Source organism: Cervus elaphus, chromosome 3, assembly GCF_910594005.1.
Source record: "Cervus elaphus chromosome 3, mCerEla1.1, whole genome shotgun sequence".
NCBI lineage: Eukaryota > Metazoa > Chordata > Mammalia > Artiodactyla > Cervidae > Cervus > Cervus elaphus.
The window spans coordinates 40191709-40209937 of NC_057817.1; the positions used below are offsets into that span (position 1 = coordinate 40191709).

The 18229-nt window shown below is 35.5% G+C and overlaps 1 protein-coding gene across 2 annotated transcripts in view; it reads left to right on the top strand.

The window, feature by feature from the left end:
- Positions 1-18229, top strand: part of SLC2A13 (solute carrier family 2 member 13) — a 487541-nt gene that overhangs the window by 323298 nt on the left and 146014 nt on the right. For both annotated transcript variants that reach the window (XM_043886959.1, XM_043886951.1), the window contains exons 5-6: positions 395-558; positions 8590-8710. In XM_043886959.1, the coding sequence (XP_043742894.1) occupies positions 395-558; positions 8590-8710 (285 nt within the window). The remainder of the gene's footprint in view (positions 1-394; positions 559-8589; positions 8711-18229) is intronic.

Sequence of the window (18229 nt, forward strand, 5' to 3'; positions counted from 1 at the left end):
TATGTAGCAGTTCTCTTTGTTCTTTTAAGTACATACATTTACAGTGTCCAGTGACTGCTGATTGATTACATGTATTTGGAGCTTCTTCTTGATAGTTTTAGTGAAACTGCAGCTGTCACTGTCCCGAGGTGTGGAGTGCATGTAACTTTTAAAGGTCTTAGCCCTCTATTCACTTGCTTGAGTATCTCTTCTTAACGATACAAAGTTATAACTTTCATCTGGACATAGTCACTGTATTGCGATCCTTTAAATGGTTTGCATGATTTCCATGTTAACATGATATTATTTTTCATTTCTTCCAGGTATGTTTTAGTCAGATAGATACTTTTCTATATGAATAACTGTGTTTCTTTGAATGACTAACAGCAACAACTGTTTTATTCTTGCCTCACAGGTACTACAGTGCAACCATTCTGCAGATGTCTGGTGTCGAAGATGATAGACTTGCAATATGGCTGGCTTCCGTTACAGCCTTCACAAATTTCATTTTCACACTCGTGGGTGTCTGGCTTGTTGAGAAAGTGGGCCGCAGGAAACTCACATTTGGTAGTTTAGCAGGTAGGTGTTGAAGAATTCAGTTATAAACTTCTCTAATGATGACAAATTAATCTTTTAAAATACAATACCATTACCACTTCTGATATAATTTTTGTAGCCATATAATAGGGTTTTTCTATTCATAGAATTGAGTTATAATAGAGGTCAAGGAGCAATAGTTAGAACTGGACATGGAACAACAGACTGGTTCCAAATCAGGAAAGGAGTATGTCAAGCCTGTATATGGTCACCCTGCTTATTTAACTTATATGCAAAGTACATCATGCGAAATGTCAGGCTGGATGAAGCACAAGCTGGAATCAAGATTGCCAGGAGAAATATCAATAACCTCAGATATGCAGACAATCTGACACTTACAGCAGAAAGCGAAGAACTAAAGAGCCTCTTGGTGAGAGTGGAAGAGGAGAGTGAAAAAGTTGGCTTAAAACTCAACATTCAGAAAACTAAGATCATGGCCTCTGGTCCCATCACCTCATGGGAAATAGATGGGGAACAATGGAAACAGTGACAGACTTTATTTTTGGGGCTCCAAAATCACTGCAGATGGTGACTGCAGCCATGATATTAAAAGATGCTTGCTCCTTGGAAGAAAAGTTATGACCAACCTAGGCAGCATATTAAAAAGCAGAGACATTACTTTGCCAACAAAGGTCCGTCTAGTCAAAGCTAGATGTGTGGTAGTAGTCACGTGTGGATGTGAGAGTTGGACTATAAAGAAAGCTGAGCACCGAAGAATTGAGGCTTTTGAACTGTGGTGTTGGAGAAGACTCTTGAGAGTCCCTTGGACTGCAAGGAGATCCAGTCCATCCTAAAGTCCTGAATGTTCAGTCCTGAATATTTATTGGAAGGACTGATGCTGAGCTGAAACTCCAATATTTTGGCCACCTCTTGCAAAGAACTAACTCATTTGAAAAGACCCGGATGCTGGGAAAGATTGAGGGCGGAAGGAGAAGGCGACGACAGAGGATGAGATGGTTGGATGGCATCACTGACTCAATGGATGTGAGTTTGAGTAGGCTGCAGGAGTTGGTGATAGACAGGAAAGCCTGGCATGCTGCAGTCCATGGAGTGACAAAGAGTCAGACACAACTGAGTGACTGAACTGAACTGAATAGAATTTTTCTGAAAAAAAAATTTTAAATAAAAACTTATGCTATGTAACTAGAAATTAGAATTGTAGTAACAATTAGAGCCTACTGTGGGTAGCATTTTGCTGTTATTTTAAGTTTTACTCAAAGGTACAAAATAAAAAGCAAAGTTCTAACATATATATTTTTTTAAGTTTGGGGTAATACGAAAATAAATTTGGAGCTTTTTTTTTTTTTTTTCCCAAAGTTCTTTCAACAGTGGAACATTGGAACCATATAATTTCTTCACAAAGTTGGGAGAGACTCTTTTTTGTGTTTGAACAAGGCCTAAATCCTAGGGTAAATTCTGATTGATTTGGTATGTTTTCTGTGATAATAAGAAAACCCTTCTCACTTTGAAGTATCTTTTGTCTTAAATCTTGTCCATTTTATTTATTATTTCTCTAATGCAAGGGCTTTTTCACTTGCCAAAATGACACCCTTCTCTGACACTGTCTTCACATGTTTGTATCAAAGAATTTTCTAATCTTTTAAAATATACAAGCAGATTTCTACTTATCAATTAGCTATTTTTAATTATTTCTTTGTAAGTTTAGTTAGAGTAAGAATACATTTTTCCATTAAAATATAAAGTTTCCAGGCCAGCATTAATTAAATTCTATTTTAACTAAATATAACTAAAGCATTCATCCAGTAGAACTGCTTCAAGTCACTTGTCCCAAATTTTGATGAGAAAATGCATTTAGGGTTTCATACTCAGTTTTCGAGAATACATACTCCCTCTCACCCTTAACTCCAGAAGGAAGAATAGAATGCATCCACCCTCTGTGTTTGCCTTGAGTGGAAGCTTTGAGCTGAATAATGTAAGTTGAACTACAGTATCAGAACTGAGGGGAAGGCAGGGGGAAGATTGATTAAAAGGCAAAGGTAATTGCAACAGCCAGTGTATACAGGAAGGGTACAATGAAGCAGGAGGATAAGTGAGGAAAGGTGAGGGACAACGGAAGGTTAAAAGCCATACATTTGCAACCTATTCAAGGAAGCAGAATTGTCCAGGCCTGGAGAAAAAGACTACAGAGACCCCAAATAGATTTCTTATTCTTGTAGATGGTAGATGTTATGAGGACATAGATTTTTTACTTAATATAAGGAAAATATTCCTAATAATCAGACCTATGCAACAATAAATTGGCTGCCTCATTAGGGTCATAAGCTCTTAACAGAAGGATAGATGGCCATCAGGCAGTGATGTGCTAAAGACAGACTCCTGCAGTGGGTTGAAAATTGGATTTGCTGACTCCTGAGGTTCAGGTAAACTCTTAGAAGTGGTAATAGCTGCTTTAAAATTTTTTTAGTGGGCACACTTTCTTTTTGACAGGGCCTTAGTATACTGCTGCCTCAAGAGGTCTATTTTTTAAATAGAATTTTGGGTCTTAAATATGGGATTTGGCTTTTGAGATTTTTCAGAAAAACGCTGGTTTTGAGATGGGGAAAATAGTTTTTCTAGCTGCCTGTGTCCCTTCATTTGTTGTATTCCAGGATTTTGAGTCATTGTAGATACAAAGCCAGGCTGGGTTTGAATTTTGTGACATTGAACAAGGTTCTATTTTCTCATCTATGAACAGGAATTAATTATAGTCCTTACTTCATAGGTTTATAGTAAAGACTAAACACATTTACACATGTATAGATAGCATTTCAAACAGTACCTGACACACAGTAAAATGCTCAAAGAATTTTGCTATCACAGTATTGTTACTGCCAAAGAGTGATGTTTTGTTGTTTTAACCATAATCCAGGAGCGTTCCTGAACTCCTCGTCTGGATGTCATGTTTCACCCCTCCATGTAAGTCCTCTTCCCCGGGGATTTCCAGAGCCCATCACTGACTATTAAGAGAAAGCAAAGTGAAGTGAAAGTCGCTCAGTCGTGTCCAGCTCTTTGCTACCCCGTGGACTATACAGTCCATGGAGTTCTCCAGGCCAGAATATTGGAGTGGGTAGCTTTTCCCTTCTCCAGGGGATCTTCCCAACCCAGGAATCTAACTGTGGTCTCCTGCATTGCAGGCAGATTCTTTACCAACTGAACTATCAGGGAACTTGGAAAAAAAAAAAGACTTGGGGGGAAAGACTAAGAGTTTCCAGGCACTGCCTTTATGAGCAACCTGGAGGCAGTTTTCTTTTCTGCCGAATGAAGAGATTGTCATTAAATTTGTAGTATTACAAGAAAGATCAGTTCTCTTAGCAAGCTTTGAAAATATTAAAAGTCAGGACACCACAGAATGTGCTACCTTTAAATTATTCATAGGTTATATATTTTGGATTTCTTTGTATAGAGTTTCTTTGGGTCTAGCTAAATACAGTTTATTTGTAGTACTTTTTAAAGACTGAGCAACTAAAATATTTTTAAGAATTTATTTACTTAGTTTTTTTTTTTTTTTTCTCTTTATGTAGCACACTACTCGTGCTGTGTGGTTACCTAAATGGGAAGGAAATCCAAAAAAGAGGGGACATATGTATACATGTGGCTGACTCACTTTGTGGTACAGCAGAAACTAATGTTACAGGATTGTAAAGCAACTATTGTTGTTGTTGTTTAGTCACTAAGTCATGTCCAACTCTTTGTGACCCTGAGGATTGTAGCCCACCGGGTCCCTCTTTGCATGGGATTTCCCAGTCCAGAATACTGGAATCGTTTGCCATTTCCTTCTCCAGGGGATCTTGCCAACCCAGAGACTGAACCCTTGTCTCCCGCATCAACAGGCAGCTTCTTTCCATCTGAACCACCAGGGAAGCCACAAAGCAACTATACTCCAATCAAAATTTATAAGTAAATAAATAATAACATTTTTAAAGAAACTATTTTGATTTTCTTCACCATTTTTCACCTAATAAAATAAATCATAATATATTTAATATTCTATCAGTGCTAGTATTAGAACACTGTTCTATTTAAAATTTCTTAAATTAGCCTGGAATTTTTAAATCTTTCATTCAGTTTTATTCCCTATTTTGTGTTTTATTGATTTTTTTTATATTGAGTGAAATTTAGTAAAAAAAGAAAAAATCAAAATAACCTTTTGAATAGGTACTTGTTCTTTAAAAATTACTATAAACTGTATTCAGCTAGACCAGGACAAAGAAACTCTTTATACAAAGAAATATAAAATATATAGTCCATGAATAATTTTAAATGTAGGACATTTTGTGGTATTCTGACTTAATATTTTCAAACCTTGCTAAGAGAACTGGTCTTTCTTGTAAATATTACCAAGTTAATAACAGCCTCTTGATCCTTTTAATAGAGGAAGGCTTAGATCTATGCAATTTTGTTGCTTATAAATCAGAAAGCCAGAAACACTGTGTTATTTTCTGCCAGATATTTTGGTAGTGGAGTATTCCCTAAAACATCACTCACAGGTCGTCTTCATCAGAATTACCAAGGATACTTTAAATTGTGAATTCTTGGGGGCCCAACCCCCACTCTGCTAAATTGGAATCTCTGAAGATGAAGTCTGGAGCATCTGTAGGTAATATTTAAGCACAGAAAGTGTGTTCTGTTTGAGCCTTGGGTAAGGAAGTTTTGTTTTTTTTTTTTATTTACTAATAATACAGGCCCTTGTATCAGATAGTTAAGATAACTTACTTCATCAGGTATTTTTCAAGGATTCTATTTATCCAGCACACTACCTCCTATGGAGAACATTTTTATTAGGAAAATGATATCAGAATTCCAAAATGCAACAGTATGGTTGGCTAAGGAGGGACTCTTTTCTTATAATATAAAGAATGTGCCCAAACTGCCCATTACACTGGAGATCCTTTCATACAAGGCCTTCCTGCATTGGACTCAATGAACCATTGAGTCCATTGACAACCATTGAACCATTGAAAACTATAACAACTTTAAATGCCACTGAGTCACTGATAAAGCAGCTGTGATTTGTTAAGGGAAAGGAAATAGGTAGTTCAGGTAGTTTTAAGCCTTAAAGAGACATGAACATATGATAGGACGAGATGACCATTTTAAAATTTACTCCATAAATTAAGTCATTTAAGACACATTTCCCTTCCCTTAAGGAGTTTATCATCTCATAAGATAAGAGTTTTTACTCTGTTGTTGGCTATCACAATCACCTATGAAATCATATTATCTGATCCCCATTTTATGGAGACTGATTCAGAGGTTGAGGTACATTCTAAACAGTTGCATTTTCAATAGGAAGCCAGGATTGAGAAACAAGACTATAATAAAGGTATGATACTGACTTTTAAAATATTGCCATCCATAGTAGGTCAAAATAGATTTGTGTTTAAGAAGCGTAAACCTTCAACTAAGAATTTTGTATGTCCAAAATGGTCTTTTTCCCAAATTTTGCAAGTTGGTTGGACTTTTTTGAGATGGATCCAAGAGATATAATATCTATACTGCAGAACTCTCATCTGGGATATTTCTTCCATACTAACCCACGACCCCAACTGAATAGTCATAATATGTTTTGTTATTTTCTTAGAAAATAGTCAGCATTGCCAAAATCTGTAGTACTGTGAGATCTGCTCTATGCCAGGCACTAGAATTGAATATATGTTAATATGCATTAGGTATACTATCTTAGAGTTTACAGTTTATCACAGAGACCAGTTATTTTAAGTAGTGCTATGAAAGAAGAGTGCCATGTTTCCTTCGCATCCTAAAATATCAACATTTCCTGATTGAAGCAAATCTTACCTGTCCCATGATAATATTCTGTGGAGGTAATTTTGGAAGATACTTAGGGCCCAGCTTCTTTGATAGACAGATTAACAGTAAAACTTGTGGCTTCTTTTGCTTTGTTTGAGGCGAGAGGGATGACTTTTATTTACATGCCCAGTATATCTTTTCTCTTTTTGAGAGAAAGACTTGTTTTTTGTTTCCCAATTCAGGAATTGGTAGTCTTTTGAGAAAATAATACCTCAAACTAGTTCTAGTTCTAGTTCTAGTTTGAATTTTAAGCCAACAAGGGGAAAATGAACTGTGATTGTATATTCATGACTCTTCAGCCTGGTGTGGTAAAATAGGCTTCTGATCTTTTCTTCAAGCCATCTCCCTCCTTCTCAACTTTCTTCTAGATTTTGAAAGTATACTGCCGCTGCTGTATTTAATAATTATAGTACAATAGTTAACATTTTTAGCTTTCTAAAAATCTTTCAGATGTATTGTGATATTTAAAAAAATTCACTGCAATTCTGCAAGATGAATGTTACCACTAAGCCCCATTTTACAACAGACAAAATTGAATGTTGGAAAGGTTATGTGCATTGTCCAAGATCATGGAGTCAAGAAACAGCAGGGTGAGAACTTAACCACAGTATCTAACTTGACATATCACCTCTATATTAAACACATTCAACTATTATGTAATCCAGTTCCACTTTAACAGTGCTTCCCAAAGTTGTTTTTTTATCCATTTGAAAAATACATTTCATCATTCTTAAATAACTTTCTCATTTATCTAATAGAAACTTTACTGCTACGTAAATAACTACCCTGAGTTCCATATTTTAAACATATTGCCTCGTTCAAGTAAATTATACAAACAAATGCATCCATATTTTCTTCTTTCTTCCCATAACCTTTTTTTTATCCTCACAATGGCTGGATCAATTGTCAGAAATTTGAGAACTTTCTTGTTTCCTGTCAGTATTTCTCTAAAGGACTCAAAAATGAGCTTTTTAAGTGATACATGTGTGTGTGTGTATATATATATATCCTTAACTGATTTTATATATATATATTTATATATATACTTATATATATATATATATATATGTTATATCTTTTTAAGTCATTTTATATAAAATCACATTCTGTACCCTAAAATCAAAGACAAATATTCCACTTCCAAGTGCCAACAGGAAAAAGAATTGAATGTATGTGTTATGTCATTTCTGGGATTTTTAAATCTTTACAAAATGTTACTCCTTTTTGTGAGAAATTCTCTTTCACCTGTTTTTGAAATATTTAGTTTGTTACTTTTTAGTTTATTATTTGGATCGTACTTTGCTGACATTACTTTGCCAACGAAAGTCCGTCTAGTCAAAGATATGGTTTTTCCAGTTGTAACGTATGGATGTGAGAGTTGGACCATAAAGAAAGCTATGTACCGAAGAACTGACGCTTTTTAACTATGGTATTGGAGAAGACTCTTGAGAGTCCCTTGGACTGCAAGGAGATCCAGCCAATCAATCCTAAAGGAAATCAGCCCTGACTATTCATTGAAAGGTCTGATGCTGAAGCTCCAATACTTTGGTCACCTGATGCAAAGAACTGACTCACTGGAAAAGACCCTGACGGTGAGAAAGATTGAGGGCAAGAGGAGAAGGGGACGCCAGAGGATGAGATGTCTGGATAGCATCACTGAGACGATGGACATGAGTTTGAGCAAACTCAGGGAATTGGTGATGGACAGGGAGGCCTGGCTTGTTGCGGTCCATGGGGTCGCAAAGAGTAGGACATGATGGAATGAATGAACTATTACTACCATTTGGGTCCTAGATGATCGAATAACATTAGAACAATTTTCTTGGTAATGAAAGGAGCATTTGATATAAATCTGTTGCCTTTTGTACTTCCTGACATGTTAGGCACTCAATAATGTCAGTTATATTAATTCTTTTTGAGACTGTCAGCAATCCTAAATGGTGTTTGTTTAGAAAGTTATTACCAGTGCTTGGCTCACAAATGTATTTGATTTGAATTTCACTCTTGTCATTTCTCACAGTGAACGTGCTAGTGAGTTTTTAATGCCAATACTTATGCATGACAATACTTATGTATGAGGATCTTTTTTTTAATCCAATGAAGATAGATCAAGTTATTTTTTTCAGAGAGATATCTTGCTAAACCCAGTCTGCTTTGAAAGAATGTTGTCAACTCTTCTCTGATGTAAAACTTTTTTTTTTTTAGGTACCACTGTAGCCCTCATTATTCTTGCTTTGGGATTTCTGCTATCAGCCCAGGTTTCTCCACCCATCACTTTTAAGCCAATATCTCCTTTAGGTCAGAACACTACTTGCACAAGATACAGGTGAGATTTTATAATGGTCCCCTTCATTAACCTAATTCTGGTAACTTCTTTGTTTACTTATAACTTTCCTAAAATATGAGAGATGAGTAAGAGCTTGCTAGGCATCCAGACTTAATGGTGGAAATGCATGCTTCAGGAAAAGTGTGTTATTAGACACAATTTTGATGATACTTCTCTGGAAATTGGAAGCATATATTGATACAGAATCTAAGCAGGAATACTGAGAAGCTATTTTATATCATATATGACTCAGTGACATCTACATTCTAAGTGAAATGAACTTTCATCCGTAATTAAGCTTTTCCATGATGTACATATCTGATACACTTATTATCTGGATATTCTATCAGTTTCCATGATGTACATGTCTGATATAGTTTATTATCATTTGGATATTCTATCAATTAATCTTCACCATGTTCCACAAGTATCTCCTCATTCATTTAAGCAGAAAATAATTTTTCCTCTCATTAGTAGGGTTCTTGAAGAGCAATAGAAAGTGAGAAAAAGTGCTGGAAGAGTGTTTTAATTGTCAGCTTCAGGTTTAATAACTTGTTAAGTTTAGCCATATACACCCTATGTGATAGATTAATAGATAGAGAAATGGATGAATGGATACATCAGCTAACAGATGGACTGAAGAATGCACAATTGAATTAATTAAAAATTGAATGACTGAACAGGTCAATTAATAAATTTTATCAGTAGAGTTCCACATTCCTTCGTGGTTGTGCTTCCCTTTTAGGGCTTCTCAGGTGGCTCCGTGGTAAGGAACATGCCTGCCAATGCAGGAGACGTGGGTTCAATCCCTGGGTCGGGAAGATCCCCTAAAGAAGGAAATGGCAACCACATCCAGTATTCTTGTCTGAGAAATCCCATGGATAGGGGAGCCTGGCAGGCTATCGGCCACGGGGTCACAAAAGAGTCAGACATGACTTAGTGACTAAACAACAACAAACAACAAAGTGTTTCAATTTTTTTTTACTTCATTTCAGTGGCTGGAAAGGCTAGCAACCCCTTTAAAATATATTGATCAAATAGCTTTAAAAACAGAAAATTATATTCCTTCAGCCTCAACTAATCAGATATAAGTCTCAATTCAAAGGGTAAATCATTTATTAAGTCAGGTACTCCTATATGAAATTAAAACATTACATTGATACACTTAATTCCACTTGGGATCACTTGGAGCTTCTCATTTAACAGAATTTATGGTGCCTTCTTATTACAACAGTGAGGAAGACATATGTAATTATGTCTTTCTGGTTGCAAATTGTGATATTCACTTGCCTTTGGTAATGAATGTTGTATTTGTTTATCACTTTACTATTTTTTAACAGTCTTTATGTTCTAAGGAATATTTAAAGGTGTCTTAAAAGAAGTTAACCAATAAAAAAAATAAATAAATAAAAAAGAAGTTAACCTTAACATAGACTCTTTCTGTATACAGAGATTTTTATTTTCTTTGGATATCTGACCTCAACTGCTAGAAAGATGGTAGACCATTGCTAGAATTCTGCATGCTCTACTTTTGTTTCTCTTGAAAGATATTTTAAGTACAGTGTTTTTAGCTCAGTTACCTCTAACAAATTATTAGAAAACTACTATTGTTTGAGAAACATAGAATACTTTTTAGATTTGATGTCTGATTTAGATGCAGCAATTTAGATTGAGAATAAGATTGATATACTGTCAGATCACCTAAAGGCAGAAATTCAGCCAGAGAATATGAATAAAAAAATTTTATGAAGTTCTGATACAGAAAACTAAGTTTTTAATGATTTTCATAATTAAATAGCTTTCCTGATATCAACTTTTAAAATTTCAATAAAAATATTTACTGCTGTAGTATATTTCATTGCATGGCAATTTGTGGTCATCAATCTATTAATCTACCAATCCATCTAAATTATTATCATCTACCTATCAATATAGGTAGGTGACAATAAAACATTTTCTTTCACCTACCAATTTAAGACAAAATTGTAGTGGAGTGAGAGAAGTGTACAATCTAATATTGTTCATATCACAAAGTGATAAGTTTTTAAAAACAGAACCAAATTTTATATGTCTTCTAGAAGTCACTGAATATGCAAAGCACTTTCTCGTGTAGTTTATTTAAGAGAAACATATTAGGTTTTGTGAGCAGTTGACAGTAGTTATAGTATGCATGTATAGTCTGAATGACTATATAAAATATATCTGCAGACCCCTTACTGATTTTGTTGTTGTTAAAAGTATCTACACACATTTCCCATTTCTTTACAATAAATATGAAAAATACAGTATACAACATACATGAAGGTTATTAAGAGAGTAAATCCTGAGTTCTCATTACAAAAATGATTTGTTTCTTTAATTTTATATATATAAGAGATGATGGATGTTCACTAAACGTTGTGGTAATCATTTCACAATGTATATAAGTCAAATAATACTGTAAACCTTAAACTATGCTAATCTTTATGCCAATAGCCTCTCAATAAGACTGGAAAAAAAATTAAAAAGAAGATAAAAATGAAACAGTCATGTTTGCATGACTTTAGAATGAGTAATACTCATGCAGTAAATAAATATAGGTGGTATACTTTCCTCTTGAAATGATCTGTTTAGGAAAACTGAGCAAAGAAAACAGATTTAAAGGGAGAGATGGTTTAATCTTAAGAACACTGTATATTATTGGTGGGAGTGTAAATTTTTCTTCATTTTGAAAATTGATATACTTTTGCCCAGTAAAGGTTAAATGCATAGACCGCTTGACTCAGCACTTCTACTTGAAGAAATCTATTATGATGGGTATGTAATGCCCTCTGACTTGACTCTACTAGACTAGAGTAGAAGATTTATGGAAGTGAATGGTTCAAGAACAATGGTTATTCTTTATTTTAATTCAAAAAGTGTTGATTGTGTGGCATCACTAAGTAGGTTAGAACCACAAACATGGTAGATTGGGATGCACTAATAACTTTGGACTCAAGACATTGACTACCTTAAATAATTTCTGATAAGAACTTATGCTTTTTAGAATTTTTAATTGATGATATTCTTTCCAAGTCCTGGTTTGATTTTCTGAATCAAATGTATTAAACAACATCTTTCAGATCTACTTTCTGCAGTTAAAATTGCGTACAGTCACAGAGCGCCAACTAAGGCTTAGGAGAAATAACTCCAGTTGGGGGTATCATCTTAATCATTTATCTATATAAGAATATACATGCTTACACCAAATATGGCTTTTAGTTCCATGCTCTTAAATTACTAATAAGCATATTTCTTATAAGAGCTATCCAAGTTTGAGGATTCAGACCTTTCCTGCATAACACTTCCCTGAAATCTTTGACTTTTTATTATCTCAGTAGGGGCTTCCCCCAGTGGCTCAGAGATAAAGAACCTGGCTGCCAATGCAGGAGACCCAGTTTTGATCCCAGGATCGGGAAGATCCCCTGGAGGAAGGCATGGCAACCCTCCAGTATTCTTGCCTGGGGAATCCCATGGACAGAGGAACCTGGCGGGCTACAGTCCATGGGGTCGCAAAGAGTCAGACATGACTGAAGCCGCTGAGCGCAGCATACAGCACATGATCTCAGTGTATTCAAATCACTGTCAGAAAACCCTCGAAGTAAACAGATATTTCTTAAAGTATACAGCTGTAGAATTGCAGATACTCTCACCCTAGGGCTTTCGTTCACATTGCCGCTCATTCATTCATGCATGCATGCATGCATGCATTTAAAAAATATTTTGGAGCACATAGTCATAGGATTATATAAGGATGAGTTAATATAGAGAAAGCACCTAAAGCAGTTCTCAGCACATAATAAGCACCCAATAAATAAAGCATCCAAAAATGACAAACATAAATATGTTGTCATTAATAAAGCCTATAATAAAATATGAGATTATGATTTTGAGTAGAAGTCTTTCCCATTGTTTGAAGAAGAGTTTTAAGCAGGGTAGTGACTTGACCAAATTTTCTATTCTCAACTTTGTCTCTGGGGCACAGAGGGCACATGTTGATATGAGGAGACTAATTATTAAAACTGCCTATGAAAGAGATTAGTAGTTGCCTGGACTATGGTGGTGACGTTCAGGATAAACAGGTAAATAGATTCTAGATAAATCTAAGAGAAAAATCAACAGGAGTCAAAAATAGGGAATTGATTAACTATCAGCAACCGGGTAGAATCGATCATAGAAGTCAGTTGGGGTACTTAAAGGAGAAATTCACAAGAAGGACTGTGCTTCTGATCCACAGCTCTTTTTCCTATCAGTATTTTTCAACTGAGACTCTTACCTCGAACCATCTGTTGTCGTTCATTCTCTCAGTCGTGACCAAGTCTTTGTGACTCCATGGACTGCAGCGCACCAGGCTTCCTTGTCCTTCATCATCTCCCAGAGCTTTGCTCAAACTCATATCCATTGAGTCAGTGATGCCATCTAACCATCTCATCCTCTGTCCTCCCCTTCTCCTCAGGCCTTCAATCTTTCCTAGCCTCGGGGTCTTTTTTTAATGAGTTGGCTCTTATCAGGTGTCCAAAGTATTGGAGCTTCAGCTTCAGCATCAGTCCTTCCAATGAATATTCAGGGTCGATTTCCTTTAGGATTGACTGGTTTGATCTCCTTGCAAGCCAAGGGACTCACAAGAGTCTTGTCCAACACAATAGCTCAAAAGCATCAATTATTCGGCACTCAGCCTTCTTTCTAGTCCAACTCTCACATCTATACATGACTACTGGAAAAACCATAGCTTTGATTAGATGGACCTTTGTCAGCAAAGTAATGTCTCTGCTTTTTAATATGCTCTTTAGGTTGGTCATAGCTTTTATTCCAAGGAGCAAGTGTCTTTTAATTTCATGGCTGCAGTCACCATCTGCAGTGATTTTGAAGCCCCAAAAACTAAAGTCTCTCACTGTTTCCATTGTTTCCCCGTCTATTTGCCATGAAGTGATGGAATGGATTCCATGATCTTTGTCTTTTGAATGTTGAGTTTTAAGACAGCTTTTTCACTCTCCTCTTTCACCTTCATCAAGAGGCTTTTTAGTTCCTCTTCACTTTCTGCCATAAGGGTGATGTTATCTGCATATCTGAGGTTATTGATATTTTTCCCAGCAATCTAGATTCAGTTTCTGCTTCATCCAGCCCAGCACTTTGCATGATATACTCTGCATGTAAGTTAAATAAGCAGGGTGACAATATACTGCCTTGCCATACTCCTTTCCCAATTTTGAACCAGTCCATTGTTTCATGTCCAGTTCTATCTGAGAAGGTATATTCCTCACCCCCACAGATCTGCCTCACCAGGACGGTGGAGAGTAAGTGATTCAAGTACATCTTCCATAATAAACCACTTCAGTTTCTTTCTTTTTTTTTTTTTTTTAACTGCTTAACTGCCAGCTTTCTTTGATTCCTTTTTTTCCTTCTTGAACATTATTAAATGAAGAGTACAAAAATAATGTGGCTCTTTTTCTGTAGAGTAACATTTTCATGTTTCTCTCTCTAAATGAAGTTTCCAGACATCTAAGTTGACATAGTATTCCTTCATCTATAGATCTCCCTATGTTTGTGACACTAGTTTTGATAAACTGTATTATGCCTAACTAACTATAATTAGTTTGGCATAATAATTACTAATAATAATTAATGTCTTCAAAGTTCATTTCCAATAAAAATAATTTTGCATTCACTTCATTTTTTTTCTCCATTAGCCAACCTTGAGTGATTGAGCACATGTCATTGGCATTAGCACTGAGACTGTTAGATTCAATCCTAAAACTTTCATGTGACCTTAGAGATGTATAGAAACCCTATTAGCCCCTATTTTTTTCAGCATTTGGCATATTGCTGAGTGATAACGTGTTTGTTTCCAGTAATTTTAGCAACTTAACAATGAATGTAGTGTTATACTGTGAATGAGACTTATTGTTGGTTGACTTTTATTTTCTAAAACCTACTGATTTCCTTTAAAATTTGCATGTTTTAATTTTTTGGTCTGATGATACAGCTTAATAGGCCTTGAGGTTAATATTAAATAAAACTATAGTAGAAAATATGCTATATCTGTTGAATAATATCCACACTTATTTCAGATAAAAATAATTGTAATTAAATTGGTAGAAAAGGAAAATGAGATTTGAAACAAAAAGCCAATAGAACCTTATCATATATCTGTATCTCCAAATAATTGCACTTGTCTTTTGCTAGCACTTAAATACCCAATACGGAATTTGACATCTGGATAGATGGATGATGGAATAGATTCTTGGAGGAAGTTAGCCACTTATGGGACATAGTCATTGAGTTCTTCATGACCTTTTTACCTTGAAGCCTGTATTTTCGGTCAAGGCCGAAAATTGTGGCAAAGCTGCCACAATGGCAAGATCCCCTACTTAAATCTTATTTGTTTTCCACAATCATGAAGTGCTTCTTGGGAAGCCTTAAAGACAAAAAACAAGGCTTTTTTATTTTAGGATTGCAAACACTGGGAGAAGAGCATTCCAGGAAGAGGGAACATATGTGTACAGGCTCTAATCAAGGAGTATGGCTTCTTCAAGGAACTTACCCATCAGCAAGAAAACAGTACAAAAATAGACTGGATGGCAGGTCAGTGACAGACCATACTGGGACCCTCAAAAGCCATGAGAATTTTAGACATCACTGTAGAATACTGAGTAGCCTTAAAAGATTGAATAGAATGACTTAATCAGACTTGTGTTTCTAAAAGATCACTCTTGCTGCTTAGGAGAATTGATTAGGGAAGGACAAAGGGTGATGAGTGGAGATCAGATGAAAGAAATTGAAAGCCTAGGCAAGAAATAATGCAACCTTGACAGTGGTAGTGGAGACTCAAGAGATTTTGGGGCTGTGGGCACCAAACAGTGTAACAGTGTAACAGGCTGGATAATCAGATGGATGACATACAAGAACAAATACTCTGCACGTGGTTAGGATAGTACTCAGGGACCAGGAGTCTGGGTCTATAAAATCTCGCTGTAGCTCACTTCTTAGAACACAGTTTCAAGGATGCAAATCAGAAGAGCCTTTCCCTTGCTTTCTAGTTAATTTCAGCAGTCCTGTAAAAAGAACAGTATTTACTGTCACTTACACTTTTATTTGAAATGTCATTTTTCCTCCCTCTTGAACTCAAAAGACTTTTGAAAAAAGCTCTTTTGCATTTATCCATTTAGGTCTGAAGTGAAGGGGAAAAAAGTAAAGGGGAAAACATGTGTCTCAGACTTACAAGGATTTTTATTCTTATTCTAGAGCTCTGATCATTACAATGAATAAATAAAATTAACCTGGAATTCTGTTCACATTTCAAGTCAGTCCACTCTAGAATATTATCCCCATTTTGTCCTATATTTTAAAAGGGAATACATTATCCAGTACTCTGACAGTAGTAGACCATAGTCATAACCTCTGGTATATTTCCTTATAATAAAGGCCAAGAAAACTACAGATAAAATAAGTACTAGATAATATTTATAAAAAACTTAACTGTTCTCTAAATAAATAAGCTCAAGATCACCTTCTTGTAAATCATGATACTGAAAAATGATGAAAATCATTTAGGTATTAACACTTAAATATTAAATGTTATATTTAATATTTGTTGAATGGAGGTATTTTTCCATCATGTTGTGAAAGCATGTTACATAGCTCCTAATGTTTTCCCTGAGGTTGAAAAATGTCTATTGCTCTGGACCAACCTTTTAATTTAATTTAATTTTTTTAAACCAAGTATAGCAACCTGATTAATTCAATCTCATCAGTGAGTGTAACTTTGGAAACTATTATTGTAGGTGACTGGGTGGCTAGGTGAGTGAATGTGTGGATAGATGGTTTCAAAAGAAGGTAGATGATACTGGCTAAAGGAAGATTTTTAATATAATTTTTATTATAGAATTTGGATATATGTGCTAGAAATTTTGGCAACACTTTGTTGCTACTAGAGCGGTGATAGTTTAGAAAATTTTCTTCCAAATGCATCACCTTTATTTCTGCAGTGTGATCAGTAATACCTCTTGCAGCTATACTGGCAGACACACAGCATAGACATGAAGATGTCGAGGCATACAGCAAGCCTTTGTTCAGGTAATGTGTCCATGAAGTTTTTAGATTGTTATGTGGTTGTAGTACCAAGAGAAAGTTTTCCTAATATAAGTAACTCAATTACAAAATAAAATAGTATGACACATGCCTCTAGGACTATTAACATCTGCGTTATATGGTGAATAGGGCTACCCACTCCGGTATTCTTGCCTGGGAAATTCCATGGACACAGAGAAACCAGATGGGCTATACAGTCCAGGGGGTTGCAAAGAGTCGGACCCGGGGGTGTCGCCAAGAGCAGCTAATACTATATGGTGAATAAATTAGAAGACTAGAAAAAATGATATCATGTGTTCTAAACAAACTGGTTTTAGAAGCAGAGAAGCAGAAATTTATTCTTGTATAACTCTATACAGTTTAGCAAATCAAGGAATACAGCACTTTAGGACAATATGTGTACACATTTGTAATAAGTTTATTCATTTCAGAAACATTTTTGAGATCAGTCGGTCAGGGAATATTAAGATTAAAGGGAGTAAAAGAAAGCTTTCTCCACATGGAGCTTACAGCTAGGAGGGAGAAAGATACCAATAAATAATTGCAAAGCAGTATGATAAAAGTTGATATATGTATCAGCATGCCTGGCTGTGACATCACCTCTCCCAGAGCTGTCACAGAAGGCTTCACACGTGAGAGCTCTTAACCATACATTATTCTGGATCCCTTAGAGTCATGCTGTTAACTGCATGCAATAAATTACATAGCAGTTCAAAGAAAATCAGTAATATTGAAATATGTGTGCCAAGTTATTTTCCAAATAAACTTACTATATAGTAATCCATGTACTTCTTTATTAATATATTAAATAACAGATCTAATGCAGAGCTAATGCCATTGTTTCAAAACCATGGTGAATGTAAATGGTATTTTGAAATTTCTGCAACTACTATAGTAGGATATAAAAATGTATGTGATTTCTATTGTTCTCAGTGGTTTACTGCCTAATTTCACAATTGAAGGAAATGCTAAATTTCAGTTAAAGGTTAATGAATTACATATATAATTTCTTTTTCTTATCTGCATTTTAAAGCTCTATATTAAGAACCCCTCATGTAGGAGTGAGCTTGATCTAATTTTTCAAGGATGAGTAGGAGTGAGTAGGAGTGTCTCAGACCAATAAAAGTAGAGAAGCCTCCAAGGGCATGAGAGCAAAGACACAGATGTGAAATAGATTTGCTTTTCAGGAATTTTTATAAAGTTTGATACTACTGGGGAAAGGAGTACCAGTCACAAGATGAGGCAGAAGTAAAGGCAGGCCCTTATATCCAGGACAGAGAGAATAACGTGTGTGCAGAAACAGGAGGAAGCTTACTATTGTCTACCAACTAAAAGTATAGTTATCTTCTGGTTTCAGATACTCTGATTTCAGATACTTCTGGTTTCACAGAATTCATATTTTCTGCTTTGATG